We start from the raw sequence: 16,544 nt of genomic DNA on the forward strand, positions 1-16,544 counted from the left end.
TTACCCCCCGCCCCCCACTTTCCCCCCTTGGTGTCCATACGTTTCTTCTCTGCATCTGTGTCTCTATTTCTGCCTTGCAAGCCTTTTTTAAGCAAACAAGAAATAAGTTTAAATTTCTAGTTTTTTAATTAGTGAGAAAAGAAATCTCTTTGAGGAGAATAAGAATCTTTGTTTTGTATTATTTGCTTCCCCTTTATAATTTTTAATCTGTAGAGATTAAGAAATTTGGAAATAAAGTCAGATTTTTTTTTTCCTAAAATTCAGAAAGTGTTTTAAATGTCCACATACCCATGTGTCCAATCACCTAGTTCTTGAGTGTGGTTAAATGGAAAGAAATTAACCTAATAATAAAAATTCTATCTTTTCCATCTAGGCTCATGGATTTGAGATCTTATGCTCCAAATGTAGCCCACATTTTTCTGATGCCAAGCAATCTCTTGTGACTACCTCACCGCTCTGGGCTGGCTTCCTTGAAAGTCTGAAAAAGAATGATTACTTTAAGGTAGGACTTGCAATGCATTTTTTAAATTGGACAATCCAGGGTAAGTCAAGCCAGTGAATTAAAATCCTATGTCCATGTTTAATGTGTGACATAATTGTAGGAACTAGAGTTGAAAGGCACCATTCTAGCTTGGTGGTAATGAGGGAGTGTCTATAAACTGTTTCCAATATTTTAGAAAAAATAATAACATCTATATAAAGTGATAAAAGTTATTATTTGTATCAGATGAACAACTTGCACAAATCTATAAAGCAAACATGAAGACACCAAATAGAAAAGTTAGCAGAGCCATGGATTAAAAATTTACCTGACCTAAATGGGAAGGAAATCCAAAAAAGAGGGGATATGTGTATACGTATGGCTGATTCGCTTTGCTGTACAGCAGAAACTGACACAGCAGTGTAAAGCACCTATACTCCAAAAAAAAAAAATTGCAAAAAGACAACTACTAAATTTCTCTTAAAATATTCACTCTTGGGCTTCCCTGGTGGCGCAGTGGTTGAGAGTCCGCCTGCCGATGCAGGGGACATGGGTTCGTGCCCCGGTCTGGGAAGATCCCACATGCCGCGGAGCTGCGGGGCCCGTGAGCCATGGCCGCTGAGCCTGCGCGTCCAGGGCCTGTGCTCCGCAACGGGAGAGGCCACAACAGTGAGAGGCCCGCGTACTGCAAAAAAAAAAAAAAAAAAAAAATTCACTCTCACAAGTAGTAAAGATAACCATATTAACATAATAATAAAGACTGTTTTTCACATATGTAAAAAGGATATGAATGATATTCAGTGCTGTTGAGATATAGTGAAAATAATACACCTATACTTTGCTGATAACTTCGTAATAGTTAGAACCTTAACTGGGAAGTAATTTGATAGTGTATTCCAAGAACTATAGAAAGGTTCAAACTTGGAACCTTCAATTTAAATCATCTACTTTGGGCTTCCCTGGTGGTACAGTGGTTCAGAATCCACCTACCAATGCAGAGGACACGGGTTTGAGTCCTGGTCTGGGAGGATCCCACATGCCACAGAGCAACTAAGCCAGTGTGCCACAACTACTGAGTCTGTGCTCTAGGTCCCACGAGCCACAACTACCAAGCCCGTGCACCTAGAGCCCATGCTCCACAAGAGAAGCCACCATAATGAGAAGCCTGTGCACAGCAACAAAGACCCAATGCAACCAAAAATAAATAATAAATTTATTAATTAATTTTTTTAAAAAAATAATAAATCATCCACTTTAAGGAAACATCCAAGAAGTAGAAAAGTCCTTAAGAATATGATGATTTTTAAAGACTGTGTAGTAGTATGGAAAACTGCTTATATTATAGTATATTTTTTAAAGAATATAAAATATTAAGTATGAATGCCACCATAAACATGCGTGTGAAAGATAGAAATGGTAGTTAAGGTGGGATTATGCTACTTTTTGGCTCAATTTGTACTTTGTTTTATAAATTAATTACTAGTTAATCAATTATTTCTTAATAATGAGTTAAATAATAGAAAACCTTCCAAATTGGAAAGAGGCCTTTAATGGTGAAAAGGATGAGGGACCACTACATTTAACCTAGTCCCTTTTTTGAAGAAACTGGAGCCCAAACAGGTACATCAGTGACAAAACAGGGACTAGGACTCAGGCCTCATGATTTTTGAACAATATATTATATCGTACACTGCCTCCCTGAAAGTTGCTGGTGAGCAGGTTATTTTAATGATACCATATATATAATGTTCTGATGGGCATTATTATTTTTTTAGGGACTGATGAAAGGTTCTGCCCAGTACCAGGAAAGGCTAGAAATGGCAAAGAACTACTTCCAGCTCTCCATAAACCGGCCAGAAAGGTGAGTTTATCGCTACCTGAACAGATTGATTACTTGCCAGAAGTTAAGGAGTTACTTACTCTTGAGATAGTTGCAGATGTTGGAGTTTCCATATTTAAACAGTTAATGGCCAGGCTCATGACTACTGAAGGAGCAGGGGTTAGGGAGAGGAAGTGTTGTTACAGAAGTTTGCTGGCACTGGCAGCTGTCACCACCATCACCGTCATCATCATCATCATCATCATATAATGGCTAACGTTTATTGAGTACTTACAAAACATAGGCCACTAACTTGTTTCATCCCCCTTAAAGCCCTATGAAATAGATACAGTTATTATTTTCCCTATTTACAGCTCAGAAGCCGAGGCCAAGAGAGATTAAATAATTTGCCAAAGGTTACACAGCTAATAAAGTGACAGACCTAGGATTTAAACTCAGGCAGTCTAGTATTGAGCCATGTGCTTAATTCCTATGGGAGTTCTGGGCTGTGTTTAGATTTTTTTAGGTGGATCTGAAACGCAGGATGAAGCAGGCGTTCACCTTCCAAATCAAATCTCATTCTAACCTGCCATACATTTTCTGGGGGAAGAAAGAAATGAACACAGGGTTGGAAGGAAATGGCTCCCCTTTAAAATTTGATAAAACTGAGTTTCAGTTCTGGTAATGGTGGAGTAACGTATCGGAATAACCCTGTGCTAATTACAATGATAAACCCTGGACAGAATATAAAAAGCAATTATTTGAAGACAGTGGAAAACAACAAAAGCAGGCAAAGATCAGAGGGAATAGGATCATTGAAAGAAGAAAATCACATTTGTCTGACTTGTCCCTTGAGGATACTTCTAGTCAGTGTGGCTCAAGGAAATTGGAGCTCCTGCAGAAGGTCTTATTGAGCTGAGGAATCAAAGGTCAGAATTAGAATATTGGGAAAAATTCCGTTTATGTTTGCAAAATTGTATTTGAGATACTTAAAGCTATTAAATAACATGAAAGAAATAAAGGTATTAAATAACATGAAAGAAATAACTTTGTATATGTTATGGTTTAAAAGGTCCTGAGTTGTGTGTGGGTGTGTTTTTTGTTTTGTCATTGGGCTTTTGTTTTTTTTTTTTTTTGGTCAAACCAATCTGGTTTTGAACCCCAGTCATTGTGCCAGCATCTCAAACATCACATATTTGTGTAATAAAATGTTCTTTGAAGACTGCATGAAGCAAAGTTGATGCTAAGAGAACTCCAACCTCAGTGTCTGTGAGGTGGTAATGACTTTACAGCAGTCTTTACTCTTTTTTAAGTGTCCAGGGGTGCCTTTGTCCCATTTCCGTCAGTTTTATGTCAGTAATTGGAAAAGATGATGCCTTCTTAGGGTATCCTTTAAGAAAACTTGGGAAAGAAAGTAAAGGAGGTGGCCCTCATAGTTAGGAGAATCTCCCCCTATGATGATCCCTGTCTCCTCTAGGAGACACTCCCCTTGTTGAAAAGTGTTACCTTATAGTCTTAGGTTGAAGAGAAGTTAAGAAATGAGGGAGACTCATATGTAGGAGAGTTAGGGCTTCTCCCACAAAATAAGATAGATTGATGGTTGGGTAGTTCTTTTTAAATATAATAAAGTTTTTTGTTGTTATAAAAGTAACATATTCATTCATTATAGCAAATACAGAAAGACGTAAGAAGGAAAAAATTTATAGCATGAGTAAACCACTATTATTATTCCAATCTATTGCCTTCCAGGATTTTTTTCCCCATAACCGGTTGATTTTTTAAACATTTTTTATACTATATAGAAATCTTGTATCCTGTTCATAATTTTTACTCGTTACGATCTTACATTTTCCATGACCTTAAAAAGTTTTGATAAGCATAGTTTTAAATAACCACACAGCATTTTAGCAAATGGACCATAATTTACTTATTGCAAATAGCTTAAATATCCAACATTTTAATGAGTGTTGCAGGAGAGGCTCCCATTCACCAAACCAGGATAACTTCTAAACAGTTTGAAACCAAACTCACATCTCCCTCCAGACCTCTTCTTTACTTCCCAATGTTCTTTTTTATTAGCTGAATTAATATCATAGACTGTTTCCTACTGTCTTTTAATAGTATCACCATCCTCCTTATCACCCAGACCTCCTCTCTCTCCTTGGATCCAGTCCTTAGATCCTGTCTACTATTATCTTGTATCTTGCATTCTTTTTCCTTACTGCCCAGCTAGCTACTCTACTTACTTTAATTCTTGAACTATGGCTACACCTAAACTTGTTTCTCAGCCTCTAGAGACTCTTCTCTTCCAATTCAACCATTAGAGCCAGGAGAATCTGCTTGAAGTATGTCTTTAATCATGTTACTCCTGTCGCCTAAAAATTATTAGAGATTGTAATAGTGAAAACTTACAGGCAATTTAAGTGTCCATCAATAGTAGATAAATGAATTGCAGTGTATTTACATGATGGCCTATTTCCATTAGTTAATCAGAGATTAGCTAAATATCCATAAATCTAATTCAGGATTTCTCAACCTTGACACTGTTGACACTTTGGACCAGATAATTCTTTGCTGTGGGGGAATGTCCTGTGCATTAGTATGAGATGAAGCAACATCCCTGGCCTCTACCCAGTAAATTCCAGTAGGACTGGCTCCCCTCTCCCCACCAATTGTGACAACCAAAAATGTCACCAGACATTGCCAGATTGTCCCCAGTTGAGAACCACTGGTCTAAATGAATAGATTTCAGAAACATAATGTTGAGGGAAAAAGCAAGTTGTAAATTTGTAAAATACAGGTGCTATGCATATAAATTGTAAAAATACACAAAATATCATGTATTATGTATAGATACATGTATCTATATTCACTCCATAAATACTTATTATCTCCTATGTGCCAGGCCCTATTCCAGGCACTGGGAATGCAGCAAGTGAACCCAAAGTCTCCCTGCCCTTATGGAGCTTATATACTAGTGTAGGAGAAAGACGGTAAACCATTACATGATGTTAGATGGTAATGAGTACTTTGAAGAAAAAGCAGCGTTTGCGGGGAGAGATATAAGGGCTGCTCTTCTAGATAGGTTGGCCAAGGAGTTTTTCTTTCAGAAGAGATCTAGGGAAGTGAGGGAATGAGGCAGACAGGTATTTGAGGGAATAACATTTCAGGTAAAGAGAACAAAACAGTAAATACAACAAATAGTACACACACACTCTCTCTGTCTCTGTCTCTGTCTCTGTCTCTATCTCTATCTCGATCTCGATCTCTATCTCTCTGTCTCTCTGTCTCACACACACACACTCAGTGGCCCAGGAGGATTCTTGTGAGAGCAATCACCTTTGGGTAGCCAGAGAAATGGATTGGAACTGGGAGTGCTGATCATCAAAGGAAACTAACTTTATCTATCATATTTTTTTGTAAGTACACGCACACATTACTAGTTTGGTTTTTATGTTAAATGTATAAATGTAATCATATAATTAGACTAGAGATAAGTATAACAATATTATAATTCTGGGTGGTAGAGATATGGGCATTTATTGTATTACCTTTTCAACTCGTCTATATTATTTAAATCTCATAAAACAAAAATTAAAAATAACAAAGAAGCCATCAGTGATCACCCACTCCTTATTTCACTGAGTCTAAACTTAGCCATTTCACGCTTGCTGTGCTGTCATCCCAGCCCATCTATTCAGCCTCGGATTCCACCCTTAAGCCAAACTGAACCCCATTTGCTCTCTGAACATGTTCCTCACTTCCCTGCCTCTATACAAATGCTCATTTATCCCCTTGCATAGTTTCTCTACCCTATCTTACCTGTCAAAATCCTCTTGATTCTTTAAGGCCTAACTCAACTTCTTCCATTATCTCTCTCTTTTTTTTTTAAACTTCTCTGCCTCCACCCCAGTGAATGTAATTACCTTCTCCTATGACTCGTGTTTTGTTTGTTTGTTTTTATTTGTTTTTATTTTTGGCTGTGGTGGGTCTTCGTTGCCGCGCACGGGCTTTCTCTAGTTGTGGCAAGCGGGGGCTACTCTTCGTTGCGGTGCATGGGCTTCTCATTGTCGTGGCTTCTCTTGTTGTGGAGCACAGGCTCTAGGCGTGTGGGCTTCAGTAGTTGTAGCACTCAGACTCAGTAGTTATTGGCACGTAGACTCAGTAGTTGTGGCGCACGGGCTTAGTAGCTTCGCAGTATGTGGGATCTTCCTGGGCCAGGGATCGAACCTGTGTTCCCTTCATTGGCTGGCGGACTCTTAACCACTGCACCACCAGGGAAGCCCTCCTATGATTCTTTGTATTGATAGCATTTGGTATTCATCTGTGACTTTATATGTTTGTAATTTATTGTGATTATTTGTATATTTCTTTTCTCTCTCCTAGTAATATTTACATATTATGGAGTAGGGATAGTTTCCTGTTACCCACATGAGTTAGCAGGGTGTGCAAATGTTTATTAAATGAATGCAAGTCCATTATATAACTTGATTTGTTCCATTATAAATAGTTCAGACAGGGTTCCATGAACTTATATAACAAATCACATCACCATCACAAAATAACTCACTCATCATGTAAATAATCTCTGTGTGTATTTCATTATCAGTTTATAGTAGGAGGAGCACAAAATAGTATCAGAAGACTTGATTTCAAGCTTTTGCTCTGTCCAACTAAATGACCTTGCAAAACTTATAGAAATTCACTGGGCTCTGGTTTTCTCATTTGTAAAACAGGATTATTACCTCCTCATAATAGTAAGTAGAAGGCTAAATGTGAAAGTGTATTTGAGGACTTCCCTGGTGGTGCAGTGGTTAAGAATCCGCCTGCCAATATAGAGGACGCAGGTTCGAGCCCTGGTCTGGGAAGATCCCACATGCCATGGAGCAACTAAGTCTGTGTGCCACAACTACTGAGCCTGCACTCTAGAGCCCGGGAGCCACAACTACTGAGGCTTCGGGCCACAATTGCTGAAGCCCGCGCATCTAGAGCCCGTGCTCCGCAACAAGAGAAGCCACCGCAATGAGAAGCCCGTGCACCACAATGAAGGATAGCCCCCGCTCGCCGCAACTAGAGAAAGCCCGCGTGCAGCAGCAAAGACCCAACACAGCCAATCAATCAGTCAGTCAATCAATCAATCAATCTAATAATGAAGAAAATGTATTTGAAGTGCTAGCCTAGCATTTAATATATGATAGATTAATTTTTGTTTTGTTTATTTTTTGGCTGCAATCCCCTGCATTGGCAGGCGGATTCTTAACCACTGCGCCACCAGGGAAGCCCTGACAGATTAATTTTTGTTCATACTTTATGCATGTTAGATTAATTTTTGTTCATATTTTCTTCTGGGTTTTCTTTTCCTCATATATATGATATATATAAATCGAAAGAGTGATACTAAATCATCAGCTTCATGATAGTGTTCCATGGAGCCTGCTGCAGATCCAAAGGGGAAGGCAGAATGGGCAGGTCTCCGAGCCTCCAGCGTCCATTTCAATCAAAGCAGTCTTTCAGGGTTTTTTTTTTTTTTAGCTTTACTGAGGTGTAATTGACAGAATTACAAAATTATAAGATATTTAAAGTGTCATTGTAGTGATTTGATATACCTATTCATTATGGAAAGATTCCCACCACCGAGTTAATTAACAAATTCATCACCTCACATATTTATTTATTATTATTATTTTTTTTGGCTGCATTGGGTCTTCGTTGCTGTGCGCAGGCTTTCTCTAGTTGCAGCGAGCGGGGACTACTCTTCGTTGCAGTGTGCGGGCTTCTCATTGCAGTGGCTTCTCTTGTTGTGGAGCATGGGCTCTACGTGCACAGGCTTCAGTAGTTGTGGCTCACAGGCTCAGTGGTTGTGGCTCACGGGCTCTAAAGCACAGGCTCAGTAGTTGTGGCTCATGGGCTTAGTTGCTCTGTGGCATGTGGGATCTCCCCGGACCAGGGCTCAAACCCATGTCCCCTGTGCTGGCAGGTGGATTCTTAACCACTGCGCCACCAGGGAAGCCCCACATATTTATTTTTTGTGTATGTGTGTGAGAATAATTTTTGCTCTCTTAGCAGATTTCAATTATGTAATACTGTGTTATCAACTCTAGTAACCATGTTTTACATTAGATCCTGTGACTGTATTTATCTTATAGCTGAAAGTTTGTCTTTTTACCAGCCTCTGCTTATATCCCTCAGCCCCTAGTCCCTGACAACCACTTTTTTATTCTGTTTCCATGAGTTTGACTTTTTTTTTAGATTCCACATATAAGTGATACCATGCAGTATTTTACTTTCTCTGTCTAGCTTATTGCATTTAGCCTAATGCCTTTAGGGTACATCCATGTTGTTGCAAATGGCAGGATTTCTTTCTTTCTCATGGCTGAATAATATTCCATTGTGTGTATGTAATCACTATCTATCTGTCTATTTATTCCACATCTTTATCCATTTATCTGTTGATGGATACTTACGTTGTTTCCAATCTTAGCTATTGTGAATAATGCTGCAGGGAATACGGGTGTGCAGACATCTCTTTGAGATCCTGTTTTCATTTTCTTTGGATAAATACCCAGAAGTGGGATTGCTGGGTCATATGGTGGCTGTATTTTTAATTTTTTGAGGAACCTCCATACTGTATTCCATAGTGGCTGTATCAGTTTGCATTCCCACCAGCAGTGCACAAGGGTTCCCTTTTCTCCACATTCTTTCTTTTTTTTGGCCACACCACATGGCATGTGGGATCTTCCCCGACCAGGGATCTAACCCATGCCCCCTGCATTGGGAGCATGGAATCTTAACCACTGGACCACCAGGGAGTCCCCTTTTCTCCACATTCTTGCCAACACATGATCTCTCTTGTCTTTTTGATGATAGCCGTTCTGACAGGTGTGAAGTGGTATCTCATTGTGGTTTTTATTTGCATTTCCCTGATGATTAGTTGATGTTGAGCACCTTTTCTTGTCTTGTATGTCTTCTTTGGAAAAATGTCTATTCAGTTCCTCTGCCTATTTTTATTTTTATTTTTTTTAAAATTTATTTATTCATTTATTTATTTTTGGCTGTGTTGGGTCTTCGTTTCTGTGCGAGGGCTTTCTCTAGTTGTGGCAAGCGGGGGCCACTCTTCATCGCGGTGCGCGGGCCTCTCACTGTCGCGGCCTCTCGCTGTGGAGCACAGGCTCCAGACGCGCAGAGCTCAGTATTTGTAGCTCACGGGCCCAGCTGCTCCGTGGCACGTGGGATCTTCCCAGACCAGGGCTTGAACCCGTGTCCCCTGCATTGGCAGGCAGACTCTCAACCACTGCGCCACCAGGGAAGCCCCCTCTGCCTATTTTTAAATCAGATTGCTTGGGAGGTTTTTTGCTGTTATGAGTTCTTTATATATTTTAGATATTAACCCTGTATCATATGTATGGTTAGCGAATATTTTCTCCCATTTTGTAGGTTGCCTTTTCATTTTGTTGATGCTTTCTTTTTCTGTACAAAGCAGTTTTTCTTTTTTTTGGCTGCATCACCCAGCTTGTGGGATCTTAGTTCCCTGATCAGGGATTGAACCCGGGGCAGCGAAAGTGCCAAGTGCAACCACTGGACCACCAGGGAACTCCCCAGAACAGTTTTTCTTTGAGCACTTTTATATTTTAGAGTTTCTGGTGGAATTTTGAGAAAAAGGATTCTGTGTCCTAAACAAATGTTTAAAAACAAATTAAACTAGATAATCCCTTCCTACTTTAAAATACTCTGTTTTCATGATTATTATTCTAAGCTCTCATTAAATACCCATGTCTTTGATTTTTTATAGCTCTCATGCTATGAGCCCAGGTGAAGAAATCTTAACATTATTACAGACAATACCATTTGATATAGAAGAGCTTAAGAAAGAAGAAGCTAATCTTCCCCCAGAAGATGGTAAGTGATGGACCAGGGTAGAGCAGAGGGGTTAGAAAGAACTGAAACATTCCACTAAGTCTCAGAGGGTCCTTTCCTGAGAGTACCTGTCATGTGAGTGTAGTATGGCAGTGTCATGCTTCTTTTTCAGATGACCAGTGGTTAGATCTCTCACCAGATCAGCTGGACCAGCTGCTGCAGGAAGCTGCTGGTAAAAAAGAACCAGAGCCCGTTTCCAAGGGGCAGGAGGAGAACTATGACTTAACTCAAGTCTCAGAGAGCATGAAAGCTTTCATATCCAAAGTCTCAACCCACAAAGGAGCAGAGCTGCCTCGGTAATTTGTGTTAAAGTATAAATATCTAAATGGTTATAGCCTATATGTTGACATCATCCAGTCATTGCCAGTTCTCTCTTTCTTTTCCTTTTTCTTTGTTTAAATTTTTTTTTTTAATAAATGATTTTTACTGCTTTGTTTTCCTCTTTTGGTGCCTAGTACTATGATAACTTACTTATCTGGAGTCAGATTTCTAGTAACCTGATCCCTTATGATCCTTGAAGTAAGCCAAAGAGACCACTCAGCAGATGTAAAGGCCACCACCCCAGAGCTGTGCAGGGCAACCATGTACTTTATTCTTTAGATTTTTACTCAGAATTTTATGGACTCCTAACTTCTAGTTCTCATCAAGCTTAGACTTCTGATCTCCCACCCTCAAGCAGATTGGAAGCTTCAGACTCAAAAGAGGAGGATAAAAGTGTTTATCAGAGGAAGAAATAATAACAGAAGAAATGAGATGTTACATTTGGCAAGTAATAGGGAAAAAAGTAGATAGAATTGTTACTTGCACAGCAAATATCTCTTCATTAATGTTGATGCTCGTTAGCCTCATGAGAAGATTAAAGTTTATGTTTAGTATTCTCTCTTTGAGAAAGCAGAGATAAGAGAAGGTTTGTTCTTACTTATTTTTAAAGACTTGGTTCTTAAAAAGATAAACTTTATTTAAATGAACTTGGAGAAATAACAACTTCTGCTAATGTTAGATATATTTTATGGAAGGTGGAGGGTGGGTAGATCCCTAAATCAGCATAAATTAAATGTGCATAATCAAAGTGCAGTTTTTACTTTTATTTCATCAATCTTTCCCATTTCTGTTGCCCTGTCAGTAAGCATAATGATTTTTAAAATTTAAACTACAATTTTCCTTTCTGTGCCTCTTTTGAGAGTATATATCTGGAGTGTTCCTAAGAATGGCACCAGTTTAGAAAAAGTTTCAAAGAGTTTTGTTTGGGATAAATTGTCTTTTTCCTTTAATCTTACAGAGAACATTCTGAGGCTCCAGTCACTTTTGATGCAGATTCTTTTCTTAATTACTTTGATAAGATCTTAGGTGAGTTACAGTGTGATGTTTATTTTCATTTTGCAAGTGTAAGTAGTATAGCAATTGCTAGAGCATTGGAGCATTGGATCTCATTTGCTTTTTTTTTTTTAATGATTTTGAGTTGCTTTCAACCATTAATTATTGCCCTATTGAATGATTTTGCAGAGGATGCTTTGCTTGGTGCCTGACATAGTAGCTGTTCATTAAATCTTTGTTGAATGAATGAATGTTGTGTGTTTAGATAGGGTTTTACATGGGCTCCTGTATTACACTGTTTTTTTTTCTCTTTTAGACATACTGCACATATACACTAATAATAAAAACACAAATAGCCCAGTTTTAAAAAAATCAACAAAGGATATAAACAGGCTTTGAAGAATAAATATAATCAATAAATATAAACAGGCCTTGAAGAATAAATATAATCAATAAATATTTGAAAATAGTTAACTGTTTCTAGTAAGCAAGTAAATACACAATAAAAATGAGAACTTTTTTTTTGCCCATGATATTGGCAAAAATTTAAAAGATTGATAATAGCCAGTTTTCTCAAGAGTTGGAGAAATGAGCACTGTCAAACTGTGGGAGTAGAAGTGTAAGTTGTCTTTTCTCAAGGCAGTTTGGTACTCCAGAATGTTCATAAACTTTGACTTAGCTATTTCACTTCCAGGAATTTAATTTATGAAAAAGTCATATATGCTAAGATGGTGATTGCAACATTGTAGTAGCAAAAATTGGATTATAGTTCAGTTTTACAAAAAAAAAAAAGGTAGAAAAGCAAACCATAGTTCAACATGTATATATATAACAAATGTGTTTTATATATATGTACATATACACACGCACACACAGAATTGCATAAATAAAGGTCTGGGTACCCACTGAACTGTGAAAAGATCTTTAACTCTGGGAAGAGAGTGAAATATGAGACAATTCTGCATAACTTGAATGTTTACATCAAAATGCATTCCTGGATTATGTAGTTTTTAAATTTTTTAAGTAAAAAATTTTAATTAATTGAATTCACATTAAAAAGAAAAAGCTGAATCTTTCAGCTCAGCCTGTGTACTTTTCTGCAAGTGTTTGCCAGCAGTACCATTTTCTGGAGGGGATTTTTCTGAAGTAGTTTGCCTAATATTCGCTCTTTTTTGCAGATAACATTCTAATTCTTTTGAGATGTGTAATCACTCCAAAAAAATTTAATGAGTGGCTCTTTCTGTTTTGGGGTCTATGTAGGTTCAAGGCCCCATGACTCAGACTCTGATGAACTGGATGAGGAAGACTCTGAATGTTTAGATAGTGATGATGACTTGGATCTTGAAACACAGGAGCCTGGGGAAGAAGCATCTGTAAAAGGAACTCTTGCTGATCTCAAGTCATACATGGCCCAGATGGACCAGGAACTCGCACATACCAGCATTGGCAAAAGTTTCACCACCCAGAAGCAAATGGTATGTGTGTGTTCAACCTCTTTCCCTTTTGAGTCTAGTACAAAGGATAGCTAAAACCATATTTTATCTTAGTTTTTCTTTTCTTTTTTTCTATTTGGTTCATGATAATTTTCTGTGATGAATTTTTTAATTTGAATACATAAGAATGCTAATTTTTTCCTAACACTGGTAGGCTGACGGATTATTGATTTTCTTAAACATAAGCTTGACTATATTACTTATTCTATGTTATCTATCAGGATTTTTTTTAAAAGTCGTGTGATATGTTCAAATTAGTATGTGGTTGCATACTCCTACTAATAGCTTAAATTGATTTTAAAAAAAGAGAAAGGATATTAAATATCCAAGTAATTTTCAAGTCTTAATAGTGTTTGTTTTATATGTTTCCCTTATTTAGAGCCAAATTTAGAATTTATCTTCCACTCATGTTTTTATCCTAGTTTTTATACCAGCACTGTCTAACCACAGATAGAAAGAGAATGGACCCTGGTGTCTCATAGGCGGGGTTTGAAATCCAGCTCAGCTATCCACTGTGAATGTATCCATTAACCAATAATCTTCATGTCATAGAATGAACGTGAGAACCAAATGAGATAACAGTAAAACCCAAAATGAGCCCTTAATTAATGTCATTCCCCTTGCTTCGATCATCATAACCACATTTAAAACTAATCACTTTTAGTATTGCCAAAACCTACTAGAAACCATACATTAGGTTTTAATGTGAATATGAACCACCTGAAGATCTTGTTAAAATATAGATTTTGGCTAAGTATGTCTAGGGCGGGCCTGAGATTTTACATTTCTAACAAGTTTCCAAGTGATGGATGTGCTGCTGATCCATGGACCACACTTTGGGTAGCAAAGATATAAAAATCTATAGATCAAGCTGCAATCTCTCAAATTCTTTCCTCAGCCTATGAAATCAGAGGCTCAAGTACCAATTCACAGTCTCTGTGGTTGGATCCCACAAGGCCTCAGGTTTTTTTGTTTTTTGGTTTTTTTGTTTTTTGCAGTACGCGGGCCTCTCACCGCTGTGGCCTCTCCCGCTGCGGAGCACAGGCTCCGGACGCGCAGGCGCAGCGGCCATGGCTCACAGGCCCAGCCGCTCCGCGGCATGTGGGATCCTCCCGGACCGGGGCATGAACCCGTGTCCCCTGCATCGGCAGGCGGACTCTCAACCACTGTGCCACCAGGGAAGCCCAGGCCTCAGGGTTTTATTTTGTTTTCTCATTGGGGTGGGGGTTGTGGGTAGGGAAGAAATCTCACTTCTTTCACGTAGAGAAAATTTAGATTCTTTTTTTTTTTAATGTTCATTTTTCTGTTTATTTCTTTTAAAACTCTTAGGCAAGCTATAAAGTTACCTCCTTAATTCTGGTTATCTCCCTTGGGCTATTTCAAAATCGGGAAGAAATCCATTTAATCTGCAGAAACTTATCCTAGGAAGAAGTGTGTTTTAATCTTCGGAACCAAATTTTAATATGTGTGTTCAATTACATAGTTTATTATTAGACTTCATTTTTATTTTCTATCAAGGGAATTTCTTTTCTAATATGGAAATCAATTTTACATTGTTGCTTACTTAGCTTTTTTTTTTTTTTTTTTTTTTTTTTTTTTTTTACTTAGCTTTTTAATGTAACTACCATCCAACCTAATAGCATATTGTACCATGATTTTCTTTTCCCTCCATGAACAAGGAGCCTCTATCCCAGACTGCCAGTAACAATTCAGAGGAGGAAGATTCTGGTGCAGGAGGATCTGTTATGACACCAGTGGATATAGACCTGAACCTGGTTTCAAACATACTGGAATCCTATAGTTCCCAAGCTGGACTGGCAGGACCTGCTTCCAACCTTTTACAAAGCATGGGTGTGCAGCTGCCTGACAGTGCTGATCACAGACCCATAAGTAAGCCAACAAAAGATTAGCCAGCAAACCTAGCTTCTGTTTTTTTGTTCTTAAATAAATATTGAGTCTGACTATGCTCATTTCTAGTTTTGATTACACATTTAGTAAAAATGTTTTCTTCATTTTAAGTTCACAGATTAACTTCTCCTCTGTGAGCCCCAAGTGTTGCCCTCTCTGCACAAGTCTTTATGATCTCAACTCTGGGATGCACACAAGGTTTTGAAATCAGCAGAAGAGAAAGAATCAAGCCCTTGAGATAAGATGTACACTCCATGTTTAGAACATTAAGTTTATCGAGAATTAAATATTGGGTAGAGGAAGGAAGGTAGATAGGCAAACATGAGGAATGAATGAGTTGCTTTTTTATTCCAGTTACCAATGACCTTGAGTCTGTCTCCCTCAGGTGTCCAATAATTTTAGTGTTTTACCTATTTTTGCTATTCTTCTTCATGGACCCATTGGGTTCTTTTTATCCTTAGCACCTTCATGATTCATTGCCACATAAATATTCTCCAGCAAGGTGAGCCCTGCACCAAAGTTTCTTTTATTTATCTGCCATTTTTCAGTACCCCAACCCTGCCCTCTTTGGCCTCTGCTTTCAGTTATCCTTGGAGTTCTAAGAAGCAAAGCGCTCTTCCCACTCACTGCTGGGAAACAAAGTTCAATGTTGCAGCTCCTCCTATTAGCCATCCTCATTTTTTCTTTTCCAGCACAACACATTAATCCAAAAGTAAACACTCCATGGTAAGTTTGAGAAACTCACAACCAGGAGTCCTGCACACTCCCCTATCAGTATTTTCAGATTCCCCAGTCTGAAAATACTGTGTACACATGTGCTCACAAACACACCCACAAAGAGATAGAAAACATTGGGAGATGGTAATACACATGGACCCTGAACTGTTTTCTTCTAACTGCAAGATATGAAGAAATCTCAGGATCTCTCTTTCGAGAGTGCTTTTCCCTTCTACATGCTAGGTTCAGCTCAGGTCAGGGCAAGCTGCCAATCTAACAGGACAATCAAGTCCCATCACGTATTATCCCTCAACATTTCCTGATGAAGGCAGTTTGATTTCCCCAAAGCAATGATGTTTTGCTGGCAATGGTGAGAGTAACAACCTTTTGGGATCAAAAGGAAATTCAGTCACTTCAATCTTTCTAGTTCTAGAATCTCTTTTACTTAGTCCTGTGGGACTTGGATGTGTGAATACTCTTAGGGTCTTTGGCACTTGTGTCTTTAATCATTAGTTAGTTGCCTAAAAGTACCTGAAGATAAGACTTTCCCCAGCCATTCCTCTTTTCAAACAGACCTCTAACAGGATTTCTTCTGAATATTACTTTAGTCATTCCACAGACTTGGAATCTGGACTTAAATGTTTGTCACACTAATAGATTACTCCCTCCCACCCCCAATTCTCACTTTCTACAATTTTCTCACTTCATAAGACAGAAATATACATCTGAACAAAGGTACAGAAATTTATTTCATTTCCTTCAGATAAGTGCTTCTTCCCTATGACAAGGTTTAGAATGGTATATATGAATGATAAGAAATCCTAAATTTAGTTTATCCCATAAAACTCAAGAAATGGTTCATCTTCACTGATCGCTTCGTTTAAGTTACACTTACTGG

The 16,544-nt window shown here is 38.3% G+C and overlaps 1 protein-coding gene across 2 annotated transcripts in view; it reads left to right on the forward strand.

Annotated features, from left to right (window-relative positions):
• The window catches only part of ECD (ecdysoneless cell cycle regulator), a 27,426-nt gene extending 11,520 nt beyond the window's left edge, over positions 1-15,906 (forward strand). Inside the window, exons 8-15 of one of the 2 annotated variants that reach the window (XM_024753136.1) lie at positions 374-502; positions 2,257-2,342; positions 10,090-10,196; positions 10,327-10,510; positions 11,494-11,561; positions 12,789-13,003; positions 14,701-14,911; positions 15,041-15,906. In XM_024753136.1, coding sequence (XP_024608904.1) covers positions 374-502; positions 2,257-2,342; positions 10,090-10,196; positions 10,327-10,510; positions 11,494-11,561; positions 12,789-13,003; positions 14,701-14,911; positions 15,041-15,066 — 1,026 coding nt within the window. In that variant the 3' untranslated portion in view covers positions 15,067-15,906. Of the gene's footprint in view, positions 1-373; positions 503-2,256; positions 2,343-10,089; positions 10,197-10,326; positions 10,511-11,493; positions 11,562-12,788; positions 13,004-14,700; positions 14,988-15,040 lie in introns of those variants that run through there. The other variant, XM_024753137.1, reaches the window with a different exon arrangement.
• The last annotated feature ends 638 nt before the right edge of the window (positions 15,907-16,544 follow it).

Source organism: Neophocaena asiaeorientalis, unplaced genomic scaffold (genome assembly GCF_003031525.2).
Source record: "Neophocaena asiaeorientalis asiaeorientalis breed wild unplaced genomic scaffold, Neophocaena_asiaeorientalis_V1.1 scaffold719, whole genome shotgun sequence".
Lineage (NCBI taxonomy): Eukaryota > Metazoa > Chordata > Mammalia > Artiodactyla > Phocoenidae > Neophocaena > Neophocaena asiaeorientalis.